Source organism: Oryzias latipes, chromosome 24 (genome assembly GCF_002234675.1).
Source record: "Oryzias latipes chromosome 24, ASM223467v1".
Taxonomy (NCBI): Eukaryota; Metazoa; Chordata; class Actinopteri; order Beloniformes; family Adrianichthyidae; genus Oryzias; species Oryzias latipes.
The window spans coordinates 4,447,280-4,468,005 of NC_019882.2; the positions used below are offsets into that span (position 1 = coordinate 4,447,280).

General features: G+C 37.7%; 2 protein-coding genes across 2 annotated transcripts; both read right to left on the reverse strand.

Annotated features, from left to right (window-relative positions):
- Positions 1–9,008: 9,008 nt before the first annotated feature.
- Positions 9,009–15,748, reverse strand: smpdl3a (sphingomyelin phosphodiesterase acid like 3A). The gene is made up of 8 exons (XM_004083540.4): positions 15,526–15,748; positions 15,028–15,241; positions 13,625–13,769; positions 13,028–13,124; positions 12,307–12,470; positions 12,022–12,202; positions 11,241–11,365; positions 9,009–10,052 (listed from the first exon to the last, which is right to left on the reverse strand). Exons 1-8 carry the CDS (start codon positions 15,617–15,619, stop codon positions 9,750–9,752), a joined length of 1,323 nt encoding a protein of 440 aa, XP_004083588.1. The 5' UTR covers positions 15,620–15,748; the 3' UTR covers positions 9,009–9,749.
- A 1,874-nt stretch (positions 15,749–17,622) lies between these two features.
- fabp7 (fatty acid binding protein 7) lies at positions 17,623–18,580 on the reverse strand. The gene is made up of 4 exons (NM_001122917.1): positions 18,475–18,580; positions 18,182–18,354; positions 17,953–18,054; positions 17,623–17,685 (listed from the first exon to the last, which is right to left on the reverse strand). Exons 1-4 carry the CDS (start codon positions 18,545–18,547, stop codon positions 17,635–17,637), a joined length of 399 nt encoding a protein of 132 aa, NP_001116389.1. The 5' UTR covers positions 18,548–18,580; the 3' UTR covers positions 17,623–17,634.
- Between the last annotated feature and the right edge of the window lie 2,146 nt (positions 18,581–20,726).

A 20,726-nucleotide genomic window follows, 5' to 3' on the forward strand; every position in this document is an offset into this window, starting at 1 on the left:
ATGGATTACATGAAATCTTTCCACCTTTATCCACCTTCATCATGGTAGGAATAACATGTCAATGTAAGAGTGGGGTCATCTAAGATAGCACAAGGTGATACTCTAATTTCCTGTACTCAAATCCTCAGTGCAGCACCTTTTTCCTGCACTTTTTTGACAGGAAAGTGGATGAACAGCAGATGGCAGCATCTTTATTCATCAGAAAAGTGATGCAAAAAAACTGTATTTATATACTAAATATAAATAATAAATGAATTCAGTTAAATCTGAATTCCGCTTCTTTTAGTTTTTGTTACCATATCAAACAGTTGGAAGATTAGTTCACTATTTTTCCATCAAAAAACAAAAAAAAGTCTAGATCTTTCTTTTTGTTTAATGTTTATGTACGTTTATGTATATATTAATGGAAAGATCACATCTTCAGATTATATATGAAATTATAGTAGGCGGTATAAAATAAGCAGTAATATGTATATGTAATGGGTATATTTTATTTTTTTTATTTTTTAATTTCCAATGAAACTATGACTAATTTTCCTAAGTTTGAAAATATCTATGTATAAATATATATGTTTTAGTTGGTGTTCTTTAGCTTTTTTTGTATTGATTACTTAAAAATCCCAAACCACAGATTTCTTCTTTTTTCAAAACAAAAATGAAACATTTTCTGGCTTAATGGTTTTACTCTCCACTGACCTCCATATGGAGGTGGGCCTCCACACGGAGTCGGGTCACAAGGTCAAAACGATGCTGATCAGGTGGAATAAAATGGATTGTGATCGCCACAGGGATCAAAGGCAAATGCAGACATGCCACGCCCCTCTACCCTTCCTCTACCGAACAAACCTCCTGACGGGAAAACCCACTGACCCCTGCAAGCAGAGGGGGGAGCCAGAGGAGCCTGGGTGATTCCTGGTGGGAGGATGCAAAAGATACTTGGAAAAGCAAAGGGATGAAGGGGAAAGCAAAAACTCAGGCTTGCATTGACAGTGTTTTGTTAAAACAGATGTTTGCTCTACAGAACTTGGTCACTGTGATGTGATTTGATGTAGGCTCGAGTCGATCCGATTAAAGCAGAAACGTTCAAAAAGAAAAACAAAACAGTAATAATGCAGAATTAGAATTTACTAAACACAGACTGAACGCAGAACTGCACGCAAAAAAGACACATTTATGCATCTGTGCAGGGGAGATTTTATAAGAAAATGTGTGTAAATATGGAAAAGTCTGAATTTCTTTTGGGAGGGGAGGCCTCAGTACACGAACTGCTGAGTTTCTGAATGCAACACTCAAAAAAATAAACCAGTGAAGTTCAGCAACAAAAAAGGCTTAGAAAACATAAACCAAAGTTGCAATTCTAAAAAAATCCAACAGTGTAAAGATCAATAAGAGACAGAATATGGGAAAATAAGTGAACTGATGATAAAAAAAATCTCTGACATCTGCTCTCGATCACACTGACGAGCAGAAAATCCTCAGACTGCTTGGAGGCAAATTATGGGGAAGAGATCCTCAACTCAAATTTTTTTGTACAGCACTTTCACACAACAGCAGTTGACACAAAGTGCTGAAGACAAGAAATAACAGAAAACGCTGAAACACATTCAAACTTAAGATAAAATATAAAGGATTAAAAAAATTACAAAACTTTACACTACCACCAAAATAACAGAAGTCTCATGTTGAATTAAAAGCCAGAGCATGAAAGTGAGTTTTCAAACTGGTTTTAATAATGGACAGTGGTGGAGCTTCTCTTGAGGTCAGCGGCAAAGACTTCCAAGGCTTTGGAGCAGCAACAGCACAAGCTCTGTCCCCTCTGAGCTTCCGTCTGGACCTCAGTACCTCCAGAAGCAGCTGATCAGCTGATCTGGGGCACCAGGCAGGTACAGCGGGGAAAAACCATGCAAAGATTTAAAAACAAATCTTAAAATGGACCCTAAAATGCACAGGCAGCCAGTGGAGCGATGCTAAAATCCACCGGCTGAGTCCAAAATAAAGAGAGTTACAGTAATCCAGCTGGGACATGATGAACGTGTGGGTTACCATTTTAAAATTGCAGCTGTTAAGAATGGTTTACCTCTGCAAGTTGGCGAAGATTTCAAAAAGCTTGACTTCACCACTGAGCTCATCTGTTGATCCAGTTTGAAACGACTGTTGAATTTAAAACCCAGGTTAGAAACAGTTGGTTTTAAAAAGCCAGTCAAAGAACCCAAATCAACTGGGGGACGGTCCACTAAAATTATTCAGTCCAAAAACCAAAACTTTTCTTTCCATTAAAACTCATAAAGCTTAGGGCCAAACAGTCTTTAATGTCCTAAAGACATGACACGAGCTGCTTCATGGAGAAATCCTCCTTTTTAAACAGCTTTCTCTGAATTGACCTTAAAGGTAACAAATATAAGGAAAACAAAAGCCCTAAAACCCATCCTTGTGGGACCCCATAAGAAACCCGAGCTGAGGTGGGTTCATAACCATCTTAGCTGACACACCTGGTTCTCTCTGACTTAAACCAGTCCAGCAGAACCAGAAAAACATAATCTCCAGTATCATTTGCTAGGAGAATGTCGTTGCTGACTCTTAATAACGCCAACTCTGTACTGTGCAAGGGTCTATAACCAGACTGAAAGACTTCAAGAATTTGATGTTGGTTTAAGAAATCCTCTAGCTGTGAGTAGACCACTTTTCTCCAGGAGTTTTGAGATATAAGGCATCTTGGAGATGGGTCTAAAATGAGCCAACACAGTACTGTCCATGCAGGCTGGGTTTTTTAAGTAGCGGCTGAGGCGTTGGATGTTTGAAAACAGCACAACACCAGCAACCAGACTGCTGTTGACGATAGAAAGCACCGTCTGTGCAACACTGGGGAAGACCTCCTTGAAAAGCTTGGGAGGGATAGAATCTAGGGAAGAACCTGATGGTTATTTTGACTGACCAACTCAAATTCTCAGAATTGCTGAGCAACGCACACATGTCAAAGGGCCAGAGGAAGGAAGAATAATGCGAGCCCTCATGTTAGACACCTTGTTGTTAAAAAAATTGTAAATAAAATTGCACAGGTCAGGCAAAACCTCTACAAACCCCTCCTGTGGAACACTAAGAACAGAATCTATCATTTTTAAAAGCACCCGTACTCTTGTTTAGCCTGTTTTACAGCATCTTGATAAAAGTGCCCACAGTGCTTCAGGATTTGTTATGAGATCTGGGGTTTGTCCTTCTTCCAGCTGCAAAGAAGCGACCCGGGTTCTGTCATTGACCCTTGGGCTCAGGTTTAGAGCGAGGCTTCAGTATCTTTAGAGGAGCCACAGAGTCCAGGATGTTCCTGCAGGAGGAATGAAACCAGGACCGAGCTCCAAAACATCAGCAGCAGAGGAGGAAGCAGTGAGCCGGTTAAAAGCGGTGGAAGAGCTGACGATCCTGCAGCGCTGAGGAGGAGCGGCCGATTTTACTGCAGCGCATAAAAGTCCAGCTTCAAACACTACAGGCATGTGATCTAAATATCATAATACAGGTAATCCATAGGAGAGGACAAGATCCAGTATGTGTCCTTGTTCATGAGTGGCTCCAGAAACCCACTGAACAAAATTAAGTCAATGAGCTCTAAGAAGTCTGTCATTAGCAGCTTCTCAGGAAAACACACATGAGAAGATCATTGCTATGCATAAGTTTGTCACAAATTTCCACTATCGTATCCCATTTAACATAAAAGATAAAAACATGAGTCCTGTTATGTTCTGGGTCAAACTGAACCGTTTTTAAATGTAAAACTCTTTGGGGGGGAAAAAAAAAAACTTTTTCAACTTTGAAACTCGTCCTGCTGGGCTAATTTAGTGTAATCAACATATAAAATGACAAATGGTTTAGTTGTAATTCAAATGGAAACCAACATCAATGGAAGGTTAAAAACATCCATGTAACACGCTGTTAATAAAAAATTAAGTTAACAACCGCAAAAACGTATAAATTTAAAAAAAGGTTGCAATGAAGTAAATAAATACTGTACTCCTGTGTTGTGGTCATGGTATATTTTATTATAAATCAGGCATTTTATCCAACTATGTGAAGATGCATTATAAAATGGTATTTCCCTTCCTACACACACATTTTAGTAAAATATACACATAATTTTACCCCAAGAAGAGTGAATGTTTATTGATTAAAAATATATATATCTACATTAATCAAATCCTCATTTCATTTCATCTGGTCTCACATGCTGGGAGAAATTCCTTCATACCAAAGCACAATGACACACTTTTTTTCTTTTTCTTTTCCTACGGGCCATAGGCTTTTGTGTGCATTCATAAGTTCATCAGCAGCAGAACAATCAAAGCTTTGTCCTCCAACAACAATAGATTTACTCCAGTGGGAAATGTACAAGTCCAGTTAACGGGGGAAATTTTAATTACAGAATGGAGATTCAACCAGCTGGACTCCTTCCAGCTCCTTCATAGTCCCACAGACCCAGAAACACCCAAACGGGCTTTGACTATTTCCGACATCATTATTTTTTTCACGTTTTAAAATTTTACAAAGTCTCAAAATTCTGATTAAGACTAGAAAGAAGTCTAGAATTTTCCTCTGTGTTTAGCCTCTGCATAAATGGTTCAGTCCAGTCTTCTATTTATTATGAATATCTTTGGTTAAATCAATTTGAGAATAGGGTTCTATGATATAGTTTTTAGTATTGTGAGGCACCAGATGATTTAATGTGAGAAAAGTGCCACAGAAATAAAGTTTACTGGGATTCTGGGGAGCAACCACCTTCAGGTGGAGCCATCTTTAACGCTTAAGCTACGTACGCAGCTGGCACTTAATGCACCTTTAACAACATGCTAACATGCTTAGCTCCTGGTGTTCACATTGGACAAGCAGGGAGGGGCTTCTTCTATACCTTTTCTACTGTTAACTAGAGCATATCTGCCACCTGCAGTTGGAGGAGGCAAAATCTCAAAGCGGTGCAAATCTCACAATGTGGGCACAAATATGAAACGGTTGAGTTCATTGCTATTATCTTTGCAATGAGGTATATGGATCAGAGTGGCCTTGATTAATCTTTGAAAAAAAAAACGCAGACGTCATCGTGTCTTGGTTTACCAGATAAACATCACTACTAAAGCCAGATCCCTGAATGGTAAAGGTTGGACCTGGCTTAACTGGCAATGTTTGTTCAATAGCAGTGCATTTTGTTTGAAGAGCCCGAAAATGGTCATAAAAACTTGCGTCTGTTATTTTTTTCAAGCCCGTGGGGACTGTGCAAGGAGTCCATTAGTACTGTTTGACTAATAGGTGCACGCTCCTTCCCTGACTTTTAAAACTTAGGAAGTCAGTCAATCAGAGTGGAGTTTGAGTGTACATCCTACACTGACGCGTCACGTGCACACCACGTGCATGCAGCATTCGCGTGTGGTCGGTAAGGAGCAATTGGAGCGTCCCTGGTACCTCATAGGTATGTGTAACTTACATTATTCCTGTAAATACTTGACAATATAACGACAACACAACATAGTGGTACGTTCCATTTTCATAACGTCCCTCATGGTGGTCGTACAAGCCTCAAGGAAACGCCTGCCCTCCGTTTAAGATGTGACCGCTCCTCTTCGCGACCCTCCACGGGCCTGGACAACCCAAAAACCTGCAGCACAGGTGCATGTCTCTAAGACTTGCAACTCCATCCCTCGAGGACCAGTGTGTCTGCATGATTTCCAGATATCCAAGCCCAACTCATGACTGATTACCTGCCTCTGGTGTGCTCAGCCAATCAGAATGCTCTGATGTATTACATATATGCTCTGGCTGTGATGCTAGTGCACGGTATGTTGGAAAACAAGCAGGAATGTGGCTCTCCAAGCCTGGAGTTGCCCATCCCTGAAGGTTTCACACAGAACACAAAGTTCATGAAAGCAACTTTTGAGTTAATGTTGCTTCCTGTATGGTCTTCAACATCTCTTATGAGAGAAATTCAAATGTTCGTTAATCAAATATAATCAAAAAATCTGTTTTCATTTGATCCCACAATGGAGAAAAAAACGTGTTACCATAGTTGTATTGATAAAACCGAATTTAATAAAATAACACGCATCTCTGCAGGGTTGAGGATGAAGACAATTTTCTATGATGCATTTCAGTTTTCAAATTGTGTAGAAGATGAGGTACTGAATGGACATGATTGGAATGCCTCCGCTTTGCTGCAGTAGACTGTGACAGTGTGCCCTGAATGTTGAACATAGTGGAAAAACACTTCTTTTTTTTCAGGCGAGCCTCTTCTTCTCTCCACATTTGCATTTCACTTGGGGCCGATCAAGTTGGCTCAGGACCAATTACAATGAGGTAATGTCTTTTGAGGACTCTGATTGGCTGCTGGGGAACTGCCTATGGTGGTCCCATACAAAGGAAAGATGTGGGCTACAGTACGAGGGGCACAGAGTAAACTCCAGTTTGAGGTTGGAGCCCCACTTTAGTGCACACACACACACACACACACACACACTGCCCCCAGATTCCTTGTTGCCGTCTCCACTGCTGATGAAGGAGTCCATTCATGACCGCTGACAAATTACTACTGAAGCATGAGACTAAAGGGACCCCCCATCCCTCTGTCTCTTTCTACCTCTCCCTCCATTATAGACTGTGTGAGACTTGGGTGTGAGAGAATATCACACGGGGGCCCAGACCCATGAAAGGAGCATTATGTTTGGCTGCTCCAAGCATCAACAGAACTCCTTTTAAAGCTGTAAATGTCATTTTTTTTATTTTTGTAAAAACAGTAATTGTAAATTGATTTATGAAGCACTTGTCAAAAGGTTGAAGCATTTGGATTAAATGTAGTTTGTGTAGACGCTGGATTCTGTTTTCTGTCTTGAAGGCAGGAAAGAAACGTTCAGATTCACAGGAAACAAAACAGCTGCTCTCAAAATCAATCAAACTTCATTGTAAATTGGATTAATTATTCATTGCTGAAGCACGTCGATGGGATTTTTTTAAAACATTTCGGTGATTGTTTCCTTGCAAGGAAAAGGCTGCAAAGAGGTGGAAAAAACGCTCAAATTTGGCTGTGATCTGTGGTTAAAGATGTTGTTTTAAATAAATGCTGATAAGTGAGTCCTGTATTCCTTCTGGGAAACAAAAATGTAGAATAAGTGTTCGACGTACATATTATGAGGCTTTATTAAGCTTCTCATTTTGTTTACATTTTTTTCTAAAGTGAGTAATTTCCACTTATTACACGAGTTTTTTGACTTGTGTAATAAATGTATCAAAATAAGCTACAATAGATACATATAATCCAAAAAATATATAAACCATTTGTGTAAAAGTAGCAAAACATTTCACTTTTGGGGCAGTATTAAATTCAATTTAAAGTAATTCTATCAAACATTTAGCTTTTTCCCCTTCTTGAATGCTTTTGCAGAACTGTTTCTAGATTTTAATATCTTATTATGAGATTACTAACTTGCTGCATTGACAGATAATTTTACTTCTTTCCAGGGGTTTTCGTACTAAAACTAGTGTTTTTTTTCCTATTTGTAGGCTCAGTCTTTTTATAGTGCAGAGGGATGAAAAAAGCCCAGCTTTGTATTTTTCTTTTTAAACATTTGAAGCAGTTCACATATTGTTATTGATCCCTCACTACTACTACTTCTAATACTGCTGCTCCTTAAATACTGCTAACTTTTACTGCACATCAGAAAGTTTCCTATTTTAGTTATTTAACTGGTGAATTTTAAAACTGCACGTTAACAGTCAAAGTATAAATTTCTCCAATGTAAAAAAAAAAAAAAAGGGAAAGAAAAAACGTTTTGTAGACAGTTGAAGGTTAAATCCTAAAGATGCTAAAGGGGATTATGAGATCCAACCTTGGCACATCCAAATTCCAGCCCTGCAGGGAGTCATGGGGGTGCTATACTGTCCTGAAAGTAATCCTCCGGTTGTGGGCCTCCATTAGTTAACCAGCCAACTGGAACAAAGGCAGAAATCCATGCAGACCTCCAAATGTGGGTCAGTCCCTCCGTTTACCTCAAATAAACCAGATGAACAGTTTTTCCTCCACAAGATCGTTGTTCCTGCAAACAGGGTTGCGACAGCATCCATGTGATGCATTTAATGTTTGAGAAAAATATGTATACTTAAAACAGACCGTTAATTTTGGTTTTGCAACATTTCAAAGAGTTTTCAAAGCACAAACTCACGTGAATATGTTCACATAGATGTTAACATTGATGCATGGATGCAGAAGTTTTTATTCTTTAAAACCTGACAACCGACAAAAAAAACTGAGCAGTAATTTTGTCAAAAAGTTGCATAAGTCTGGGTTTAAAGCTAAATAGTAAGAATACAGTTAAGCAGCCGCTTCTCAGCTGATTTTGCATTTTCTGTTTAGTGGGTTAAAATTTGGATAATAATAGTGAGCTAAGAGATGAATCTACAAGATTGGCAGCTTTATTCCTGTTGCCGTGGTAATGCAGTCTTATCCATCAGCGTTCCCCCTACCAAATCTATCTCCACGGAAACGCTCTGGCAGGAGCCGAGTAGCAGGAGGCCAGGCTTGGGCCGGAATAATGAGGCGCAAGAACTTCAGATTCACTTCTACGCTTACATTTACATCTTTACATCCTAAAATATGTTTGAAAATCAGCATCATTTATTCATTTCTTTAGATCCAATAGCTTCTTTCATGGCTTATAAACTCTTTATGACAAACACAGAAAGGTTTCTGACCTTGAAAAGAATCCTTATTGGGAAAAGGGAAACAGTTCTGTCGAGTTTAGCCGCCATTAATATAAAAAAAAAATGCTTTCCAAGAGGAATCAGACAAAGTTCACACACATTTAGAAAAGAAGAAATAAGGGACAGAAGAGTTGGGAGGAGCAAATGTTTGAGAAGTTGGCAGAGAAACCAGAAGAGTTTGAAATCGAACACAAAGAGCGAGGAGGAGGAGGAAGAACTGAGTTGATGCTTCTAAACTCAAACTGGTCTGTCTTTGTTGTAATAATCTATAAAACACAACAAACTTTGTTCAAAAAGTTCTTTATTTCATAAAAAAGTTAATCAGATGCAACACCAAACAGATTTGATTTAAATTCTATTTTTACTCTTTGGTTTACACGACACACAAGTGAGTGTAAAAGTTCCAAAACATCAGCAAGAATGACGAGGAAGTTTTTGGTTTTATTTTGAAAAACCTGTTTAGCAAGTAAAGATGTAAACAGTAAGAAAAAAAAAAAGTAAATGCAACACAAATAGACCTGCCAGTTTAAAGCTGTTGATGAAAAACGTTCCCTTTTATTGTGTTTCCCTGCAGAGACAACCTCTGCATCATATGTTTTTTGTTTTTATAAGATTATAAATTGTGACCATCTCAGAAAATTGAGGCTCAAATAAGGTCAGAGCATCAAATTCAATACTGGAAACGCTAATTATGTTTTGTTTGGTAAATCAAACATTTATTGCTGAAACTGTATTTCAGCTATAAACATTATGCTTTATTATTCTGGCTCTGATTATGCAAAAACATCTTTCTTTTTTAAACTTCAGACTCTGTTATTTCATTTTTGATAACCTAACAAAGTCCAGAAAGAAAGAGCAAGCTGAAAAAAGTTTCCCGATTTTAGATTCTTGGAATATTTTTGCATTTTAGGTGAATAAACTTTTGGATGTTTTTATTTTGAAATGAACAATCTTTCATCTTAAGTCTCCAAATTGAAGAAATCCAAATCTGGACATTCTGAAACAATTCCTGAAACAAGTGTGTGCTAATCGGAGATTCCAGCACATTTAGAGTAGGTCTGTTGGTCCAGGTAGAGCACGGCACACACCTGCTTGACTTTACAGTCTCCAGCACAGATGATGCTGCTGTTGTAGTTGACCATGAAGTGGCTGAAATACGTGTCAAAGGCTTTGGTTTGTGGCTCCAGAAAGCTCAGGCCCAGCTGAAGGAGGCTTTGTGGCTGCAGGTCAGTCAGTCCGAAAGCTTCAGTCATGATATATTCAAGCCTCCAGTCGGACTTTTGTTTCTCGTTGGCTTCCGTCAGATTCAAATAGTACTGCCAGATATCCTTCAGAGGGGAAGAGAAAAGCAGCAAAAGGAGAGGGAGAGGAGGGGAAGGAAAGGCCTTTGAGTCTCTCTGAATAACAGAAACTGGTTTTGTTTGTTGACTGACAGCATGATTAATCATCCAGAAGGACTTTTTGCCTCAATCTGAGGACAGAATATTTTGAGTTTCAGCTGAATTTGATTGAATTCCTGCCAGTTTCAAGACCCACTCAGATGAAAATTGTGATTTTGGTGGTTTTAACATGTTCTTTTGACATTTTTCTGATGATGGAGGACATATTAAGAAAATTGAGCTCAAAATTTCATTTCTGAGTATATCTTGATTTAAATTGTTATGAATCAGGAGCAGACGAAAAAATGACGTTTAATAAAGAGCATACTTGTGACGTAGATTAAACACTGGGCGGTCCACAAGCTCCCTGCCCCACTTAAACAGAGAGTGCTCAGCACATTTCAGAGGCAAAGTTTCAAATGAACTACCGCTCTGCAGAAACTATGTCCTAGGAAAAAGTCTTCTTTTTTTTTATTTTATTTTTTTTGGCTAAGAACTGCCCAATCAAAATTGAAAATGGATCAAAAGATGATCGGAGTGGGTCTTTTAACACCTTATCTTGTTGTTTTATTGTGAAAGGGTAAAAAAGAAAATTTGAAAACTTCACTGGTTCTCAAGTCTAAACCGGAAAACCTCAAAACATTAAAAAATGTCTGTTTTCTATTGCATTGCTTTGGTTTAAAACAGTGAAAAACTGCAGAATTATTTCTAAAATGTCATTCAGAACTACATAAGATTTCTCTTTCACTTAGTTTTGGTCAGAACTAGTTGGTAGCTGACTGAACATAAACAGATTCCTGCAGCATTGCTCAATATTAGGTTACTCCATGGCAAAAAAGGGGCTGGGTATCACTGCCAAAATACTGATCCAATACCTGAATCAATTTGGATTCATCACTAAAAATTAACTAAAAATCTATTGATTTGTTAAACCCTCCTTTAATTCCGAAAAATAATGTATTTGATATATAAAATATACGGTAGTATTTATATATCTCACTGGTTGGGCAAAAATCCTGCCTGATACACAATCAGTGTAGGATTTAGTAAAATTGGATAATTTCTTTCCTCAGACATGAAAGTTTGGTTTTAAAATAGCATTTTAGCATTGATGTCTTGCAGCGCCAGCCTTCTTACCAGCATGGAGTAGTCCTGACTGTTGTACAGGTACATGCGGAAGCCCGGGTTGTTGGAGTACAACTCCAACACATTTTTAATGGGAGTGACCGCCGGCGACACAAAGAGGGAATTCACTGGTTTGCCTGGCAAGCAAAAGAGCCAAAAAAGTGAAAAACTGGACACAAAAAGCAATTCCAGACACTTGCACATATATTAAGCCACAATGGTCAAACAGTTTTAAAATTAAACATATGCAGAGAAAAAGGTAACTCTGACTTAGTCACACCTTTGCAGGGATTTTCCATTTCTGCATTTGTTTTTTTTATATTTTTAAAAAGTGCACATTTGCCATACTGTGCAAAAATGAAGTGAAAATATGTTCAGTCAAATTGCAGTTTTTATTTCTTCAAGCGTGTCCAATTTAAAAAAGATTCTAAATGGATTTGATTTATCGATTTATTTTTATTTTTATTATCTTGTCTCTTTGTTTTATTGCTGAAATTGCTTGAAATCAATCAAATCAAATCAGTCAGTCCTGGATGGAAAATCACCTAAATGTAAACTATGTAAAATTACAGCAACTTTCTCCAAATTCTGGATGCTAATATTCCACCCTAGACCCGTAGCCACTGTCAATCATTTGTCTTTAATAAATAAAGGTAAATATTGTTTATCTTAGTGTAGTTAGAAGCTACATTTCTTTATATAACTGGAAATAAATTCAGGTTAAATGTGAAAAATTCTTTAACTTGCATAAAACAAAAAATGTGAAAATAACCAAACAAAACAACCCTTTTACCCCGCTGGTCCAGCAGCACCATGATGCTGTCTCGGTGGGTGTGGCCGTAGAAATGCCCGGCAATCACGTGAGCGTACTTCCTGAAGATGCTGACCAGCCTCTCGTTGTGGCGTTTCTGAATAGCAGTGGTGTTTTTGACGAAAGGCAGGTAGCCCACCGGAACGTGACCTATGATGTAAATCTACAGACAAAAAAACAAAGGGAAATATTTGTTTCAAAAGGTTACATAACCAAATATTTGAAACAAAACTTCTGATCACGTTACAGTAAAATAGGACATCCTACCTTCTCCAGGTTCTGAGCGGCTGACTCCAGAGTTTCCTGCAGCCACTGGAACTGTCCAGCGGGATCCGACATGTTCTTGGTGACTTGGTCAGGACCGTAGTAAAGGATTGTGTTGAGACTAACCAGCCGCAAACCGGGTTTTACCAGCTGGGAGTAGAAACCGCCTAAAGCAGGGAAGCAAATGACAAAACAAAGCTCAAAACTTCACTGACCAACGCAGAAAACTGGATCTCAAGAGTGTCATTTGGCTTTTTACAGTCATATTCTGCCATGAATGCTTTTGTTTTCTTCAAATATTTTAATGCTAAATTGAATTTAAAAGAGGCTTTAGTTACGGTTTGGCTGATGTGAAAAACCGGTCATACTGAAGTTTTACACTAGTTAAAATATGTTAATAAAACACATGTATAAAACCTAATTGGACATATTTGTACTGGAGTTTTTAATGTGCTTTATTTTTTAGAAAAAAAGTGCTAAGCTTGTTTTTAACAAATAGGTTTTGGAATTCACAAATGTTTATTTCTAAAACCCTCTTCAAACGTTGAAAATTCTATTTTGTGCATTAAATTATCGCTATTGGTTTCAGAACTTGAGATCATAATTTAAAAAAAAAAAAGGAAATATTTTGAGGCAAGACATCTTTCCACAAAATGAATAGGGCGTGATTTAGCAAAAAATGCATGTGATATTTTTCAAAAATCTTCTGTAGTAGTAAAAGTACCTTCTGAAAGCGTGAGCAGAGCTTCACTTTGCAACCAGGGTTTCCAGAGCTCTGCAGCTGCTTTATAGATGGCATTGGTGGAGGCTGGCATCTGGTCCTAAAATAGAAACATTTTCTTTCTTTTTTTTTTTTATCTTTAAAACATTTATTTTTACACAAAAAATTACTTCCAAGTAGCTGGACGTTTTTTATAATGTTTACACCAGTTAAGTTCAGAAGCAAAGTTTCTTTGTCTGCAGTTCACTTTTTGCTATTTTTTTTTGCAGTTTGCATGTTCAGTAACTTAACACTAACCTATGAGTTAAATATTAAAAGGCAACTTCTGCAAAAAACAAAAAGGTTAATTGTCCACAATTCTTAGAAACAAAGCATCACAAGTGTCAGCACATGTGTCTAAATTACACAAACACCATATGGCTCTCAAAAATTTCATATTTTTCATATATTAATTATAAACCTAAAAGGAAAAAACTTCTTCTTTAGCCTAATTATGACCTAAACAGTCTGAACAGACCACTAAAAGGAAACAAATCTGCATCAAACAGTGAAGTTGAATTATTTTTTTGCAATGCACGCAATAACTATCGGTGCTGCTACCTGTGGCCAGTAGTCGTGGTTTCCTAAAGCGGGGTAGACGGTGAGGTTAGGAAAGTGCTCTCTGATGGTGTGAGTCATGTTGCCGATCACCTGGATCACCATGTCTGTGGAGAGCTCATCAGGAGGGACGTGAGGCGGACTGTCACTGTGGATGGAGACAGGAAAAAGGTCATATTTTTTGTTAAATGTAATGCCCATGCAGGTTCATCATTATGACTGCAGTTCACGCAAAAGCCACAAAGCAGGTCATAAAGTATCTTTGCTGTAATAATAGTAAAGTTGAACAAACAGCACCCAACAAATGTTACACCTCATTTACCAGGAAACCTCAAAATAAAACGTTAATGTATTATGAACTACATGAAAGTTCAATGTTTTTTTTACAAAATAGGTGTTTTCCTAAGAAACACAAGGGGGGAAAAAAAGGAAATTTCTGTACTTTATTTTGAAGAACCAAAAAAAATGAAGTCAAACCTGGTAATAACGTTTTAAAATATACAACTGGTCATCAAAACTGGACAACCACACCACCTGTTTGTCTGACTAACAAGCACCTCCATGGTAATTTAAGGCAGGTTTGTCTCCATTCAGCAGAATCCTGGAGAAACGGTTCACTCGCTCCTGTTTTTTCAAGTTTTAAGGTCAAACTCTGAAAAAAGATTGAATAATCCAGATATTTAACAGAAACATGTTCAGGACCTGCTGTGATTTATAAGCACAAATGAATAAACACAGATAAAAATACGTTTGTGTAGATAAATACATGGCTCATTTGAAATTATCACACTAAAACACACTAACTATATACGTTTCAGATTCAGATTTTTTTTTCCCAAAATAAGATGCAATTTTTTCAATATCTTTCTAAACAGGAATGTATAAAGTGCAACCATGGGGTTTCTCTAATAACACAACCTTAAAAAAGGAAGTGGTGCCTCTGATTGCAGAGTCAGATGAGGATTGTGGTTTTTAACCAGCACGCTCACATGCACTCCTGTGGCTTTAATCCAGTGAATTCTAATCAAACCCGTTTAAAACTTGTGTGTTCTGCTCAACCTAAGAGAAAATGTTAGACGTTTTATTTTGAAGGGCAACTTTTAGGATATTTTTTCACGCATGAAGTATAAAAAAAAATGGATGATGGTGAGATATAAGCATTATTGCTGTTTGTATTTTTATTTATTTTTTTATAAAAGATTGCTGTGACCATCCTAACTGCATAAAAACACACTATTTAACTCCTAAAGGTTGTGTTTGTAGAGCCAGAACAGACAGGAACCTGTAGGTTTGGGTTCCTCATAACGTTGGGACACTTATGAGTCATCAAATTTCCCTCAAGGAAAAGGAAGGACACCCTCAGAGGTCACAAGATCAGCCTCTCCTGTTTCCACATGGGTACTGACCCGGTCCATATGATGAAGTCCTGGGGCTGTGTGAGCGGTGCCATGTGAGCAAAGGCTGACTGGATCAGACTGTAGGGGGAGTCACACAGGAAGTCGCCATAGATCCCGGCGTGGGCGGCAGGAACCCCTTTGGAGGAGAAGCAAACCTTGGTGGGGTCTGGAGCCAGGTGGTATGTGGGATCCAGGTGGAGGTCTGTGATGTGCCAGAACCTGCCTGGAGACAGACGGGAAGTATTCAAAAGATATGTTACATACATGCCTTTAGAATTGGGACCTTGCAATTTTATCACATTTTATGACAAATAAATGTTGCTTTTTTATCATATTATGTGATATTGATTAAAAAACAATCAATTTTATTTATAATGTTTAAAATCATAACGACTTTTTTCGCTGAATCTTATAATAAAATAGAAGCCAACGACGAAATAAAGCGTTTTTAGCCTAAACAAGATATATAATAAAGGTAATTTCCGTAGCACTACTGTTTCTACTCACCTGTTCCCGAAAGGTAATTTCTGTCAGTCGGTGCGGTCCGAACCGAATCCGATCCCAACCAAGAAAGGAACAAAATAACCCAAATTACCGCCATTGCGAACTGAAAGTAACACGACGGAGCATCTTATCAGCTGTTTGACATAAACAGGAAGTAAAATTGACCCACTGGTCACGTGACCGCGATGTCACCGCTCAGGAGGAGGAGCTTCTTCTCTTCATGAAGTTCAGCTTTACCGATTTTTTTCTGCCATTTTTGAGACAAATGTCGTTAAATTATTATATTAGCTGTATAAATAAATATTTATTTTTAAAAGGTAAAATATTAGAGCAATATTTGTAAAATGTATCGATAGTAAATATTCGTTTTTAGAAATATTACTGGTTTAAAAGTTGGAAATGCAATTAATCACATAAAAATATACATTTATTTTTGTAAAACAATTTGAATGAATGGGAAAAATAAACCAGGTTGAACGTATATTTACCTATGAATATTGCATAAGTAACACAATCTAGTATAAAACTTACAAACTGAAAGAGAAAAGGGCTCAAAACAATATTAATAGTTAAGTTACCCTTTATTCTAATAGCTAAATAAATAAAATTTGACTTCCTAACTTTGTTTTTTTAATAAGATTTCCTGCATTCGTTATTTTTAACCAAATGATTAATTTGAGACAAAACTAAAGAAATTGCAGTTAGCATTTCTACTAAATGTATATTGCACAGGCCATACTGCAATTATCTTCTAAAATCATTTTGGTGACCTCATAGCATCCACTTTTTAACTTTAAAACACAGAAGTCTGCAATAAATGAACATTCTTAATTTCTCTTTTCATTTGTATGTCTTTCATAGCTTATTGATAATTGACAAAATAAAGAAAGCATGAAAAATGCTAAACTAAACGTTTGAAAAATCTTTTAAAGGTTGTTCATTAGATTCAGAGAATGCATTGAAAAGTCAATAAAGCCAGTACAAAGAGTAAGAACTGTTCATCTATAAATGTGCGTTGCAAGAGTTTGAGTAATGCAAATAAAGTTTTGGAGAAAAAAATAGCTTGATAAAATAAGAAACTCAAGAAAATTATGTATTTACTTGCAGCGTGACGTTTTTATTGCAAATTTAGTGCTCGCATCTTTAGTAAACGACACATTTGAACATCAATATTAAACAATATATGAGATGATTATCTTTACTGATACATTAAACATTGTTTGATGACCATTTGTAAAGTGATATAATTGTTCTCGGGAGCTGTGCTTTGATCAGGGGATGATTATAAATCAAAGTTTAAAGTTCATCCTGAGTTGATTAGAAGAACAGTTATCTCCAAACTGCTCTGAAGGGGGGAGATCTGAAAATGGTTTGTACCCTGGACTCTGCATCGAATGTCTTTTTAAAATGCTGATGAAGGAACTTTTGAAAGATTCCTTGTTCCAATATATTTGCTGCAAAAGCTTCAAATCTCTGGACTGATGATTATAAGAGGTTAAAATGATGAACTGCAAATGATTTTTCTGCAAAACTTTGCTCCAGAAAATATCTTGAAATAAAAAAATAATTGAACCACAGCAATAAAATGGGTGTTTATAGGTTTTTATCTGGTGTCTCCAATGTAATCATTTTGACATATTTGTGCATTTATTCTCGCCATAAAACAGGCTTATTACAGAGTTTAGCTTTGAGGGAAATGTGAGGGTAATGTGTGTTATGCAATATGATTTTTGTCATTGTAACTTTATGGCCTCAGATAAGAAGGAATATTCTGTTCTTTCTCTGCAGAAATATTGGAAAAGTTTAGGTTTGATGCTACTTTGGCCAAATATTGTTTTAGATCAAAAACGTAAAAATACTTTTTTCATCAAGTAAAAGACCATAAGACACATTTTTAGTTTTTTAGTTTTTTCCTTTATTTGTTTTGCACTGGGTTGCAAAGACAACTCAACCATCATGACAGAAATCATGATAAAAAGGTATTCATATAAAAAAAATCTTACACAACATGCAGCTTGCAAGCCAAGTGGAGGCAGATGAAGTGCAAAGAAAACCATAAGGTCAATAATTTTAAAAAATCACACAATGGTCCGTTTAGGGGAGCCGGAGAGTTCATGCCTTCTCGTAGGTACGCACCGCATGGACGTCTCCAAATGTCAAATTCTGCAGAAAAGAGATGACAGTTGGCAAAGTCTCAGTAAAACACATCTAAACATACAAATAAGTCCAAAGGGTCACTTGGCAAAATAATTTTTTTAATGTTTTGCTTAATTCTGCACAACTCTTAAACTATTACAACGATTTTACGTTGAGTTTTTTCTCTTGGTGCTTTGTGTCTATAGAGACCCTATGAAGCCACATTTGCTGTTCAATGGTATCGTTTTTTTTCTTCAATTTTCTTGTTTGTTGTGTGAGTTTTCCATTTCTCACCATGATCAGTTTGCCGTCCTTGATTTCTCTGACGTGCTTGGTCTCCTTCCCGTCCCACTTTTGGACGTGAACCAACTTGTCTCCGTCCAGAGTCACAGTGGACTGAAAAGACACAAACAAAAAACTTTCAGGGTAAAAAAATCTTGGTTGTTTTTCACTTCTAAGGCTTCATTTTTATTTTCTGCTTGAAGTGTGAAAGTAAAAGAAACCTTTGTGTCTCTTTGCTTACTTTGCAGTTCCTGTCATCCACGGTGGTTTCGTCAAACTCCTCTCCAAGTTTAAAGGAGATCTCCGTGTTTTTGAAGGTGCTCTGGGTGCGGATCACCACTTTATCTCCTTCATGGCTGATGGTCACAGTCGGCTTGGTCACGTTACCAACCTGCCTGGTGGCAAAGCCCACGCCTGCGTAAACACAAGAGAACCCGCTCAATATGCTGATTATATCTCAAATCCTTTTATTGACTGGGACAGAAGTAAATTTAAAAAAAAATGAATAAATAAATCAAATTTGGCATTACTTACCCAGCGCTTTCATGTACTCATCAAAGTTTTCGCTGTCAACCAGCTTCCAGGTGGCACAGAAGGCGTCAACCATGTTGAAGGTTTGCAAGGTTATCTCCAAAGTAAGGTTTGCAAGCTGCAGCTGTCCCAAGATCACTCCCCACAGTCATGTTTCTGCCTTTTATTATTATGTACACTGGTGGGTGGCGTCTGGCTTCCCATTGGTCAGGAGACTCTTCTATAGCTGTGATTGGCTGCCTAAATGGGTCATGTTCTTAGATAAAGGAGAAAAATGATTTGGCCCATTTGGATGCCAAATGATTTTTTTAATCTCCTTCATGGGGGGTCAGCTAGGTTTGGTTTAGGCGGTGCCTCCCCAACTACAGCAACTGCAGCATTTAGGAAGAAACTTTTAAATGAAAAAAAAATCAAAGTTATTTCAACTTTACAAAGAAGTGTCCTGAAAGTGAATTTGGTTATCTTTAAGTTACATATCTGCTATCAGTGTGCTGTTGAATCCAAGTGGACTTCGGAGTTTGTGGTAAATGGCACAAAAAGATTTATTGAACAGAGTCAAGCTGTTCCGTTCCAAATGAGTTTGTCTGCTTTGCGAGCTCATATATGTGGTTGATTAAACTCCATGTCTGCAGGTCCTCGCCGTCTGGAGGAGGCGACGGACCCTCATGTGTGTGGAATGTGTCTAGTGGGGGCACTGAAGCAGAATCATGTTGTTTGACGGTCCTTTGTCCTTCACTGCATTAACACTTCGCCCCCGACGGCCGTTTCTTCATGCTCGGCACACACTGGGATGAAGTGTTTGTGTTAAAGACCAACTTTTCCCACGATGAGTGAAGCTTTCTGGCAAAATCCACCAAACAGTTTGCCTAGTTTTCAATCTTGTATTTGGTTTTATTTGAACTTCGGTGCATGTTTTATTATGATTATTACTGTTAAAGGATGCTAAATAAATTCAAATATGTTACCAGAAATCATTTACTCTCATCTGACGTTATGAATGGAGGTGAAATACAGTTTGAGTGATTAATTTAAACACAATTCAAAGAATTTCGCATGCTTTAAAAAAAAAAAACTATTTGCATTTGGCCTATAGATTCCCTTGAATTCAGTCCAGGCAGAAAATTTGAAGACTCAAGTGGAGAACCAAAACTCCAGGTTAGTACTTGAAAAACAGGCTCTGCTGCCCCTCTCTGGTTAGAGAAAAGAACTAACAAAAAGAAGAAATAAAACACCCTGCTTTGTTGCATGTCTTCTGATGTGCAAAGAAAGATTTTCTGCTAAACTTCAATAAAGGGACAAACAATGGAGGATTTATCACTAAGTGGACTTTTGTCTGCTGAAGTCAAACAATCTAAAAACTATGAATGTTTAATCCTTTTCGAGTTATAGATGTAAACCCCCATAATATTAGATAACTAATATTGTCAATGTCTACTGGACACCTCAGACTTCTTTGTTGTTTTTAGATTGGAGAACTTTTGAAAACATTTTATAGATATAAAATAAACACAGCCATTTTACAATTAGTTGGGATTTTGTTGACATATCTAGTACTGTAATCACAAAATTCTACATTCCAGAAAGAACCAAACACAGGATGAAATCTTCCTGTGGGTTAAAAACTCGTGTCCAAACAACAATCTAACACATAAATGCAAGTTTCTGTGTGAACAGCATATTCTCTTGGATCAGGGGGTCTGCAACATTCCCCTTTTCCAATGAGCGGTACGGTCTAGTACAGTCCAGTTCAATATTTTAAGCTTTTAATTATAAAATTGACTCATTAAGCCGGACCGAACCGTGCCAACTTGTTTGCTTTGATTACTGCTTTGCACACTGTTGGCATTCTCTTGATGAGCTTCAAGAGGTAGTCACCTGAAATGGTCTTCCAACAGTCTTGAAGGAGTTCCCAGAGATGCTTGGCACTTGTTGGGCCTTTTGGCTTCACTCTGTGGTCCAGCTCACCCCAAACCATCTGGATTGGGTTCAGGTCCGGTGACTGTGGAGGCAAGGTCATCTGGCGCAGCCCCCCATCACTCTCCTTATTGGTCAAATAGCCCTTACACAGCCTGGAGCTGTGTTTGGGGTCATTGTCCTGTTGAAAAAGAAATGATTGTCCAACTAAACACAAACCGGATGGAATAGAATGCCGCTGCAAGATGCTGTGGTAGCCATGCTGGTTCAGTATGCCTTCAGTTTTGAATAAATCCCCAACAGTGTCACCAGCAAAAGCACCCCCACACCATCACACCTCC

Excerpts from the sequence above, each read along its gene's own strand:
- smpdl3a (XM_004083540.4), bottom strand. The coding sequence starts at position 15,619 with ATGGCGGTAATTTGGGTTATTTTGTTCCTTTCTTGGTTGGGATCGGAT. Across the intron at positions 15,242-15,525 it reads AAATTACCTTTCGGGAACAG|GCAGGTTCTGGCACATCACA; the intron begins GTGAGTAGAAAC and ends GTCTGTCTCCAG. Across the intron at positions 13,125-13,624 it reads ACCACGACTACTGGCCACAG|GACCAGATGCCAGCCTCCAC; the intron begins GTAGCAGCACCG and ends TTTCTATTTTAG.
- fabp7 (NM_001122917.1), bottom strand. The coding sequence starts at position 18,547 with ATGGTTGACGCCTTCTGTGCCACCTGGAAGCTGGTTGACAGCGAAAAC. Across the intron at positions 18,355-18,474 it reads TGAGTACATGAAAGCGCTGG|GCGTGGGCTTTGCCACCAGG; the intron begins GTAAGTAATGCC and ends GTGTTTACGCAG. Across the intron at positions 18,055-18,181 it reads TGGATGACAGGAACTGCAAA|TCCACTGTGACTCTGGACGG; the intron begins GTAAGCAAAGAG and ends GTGTCTTTTCAG.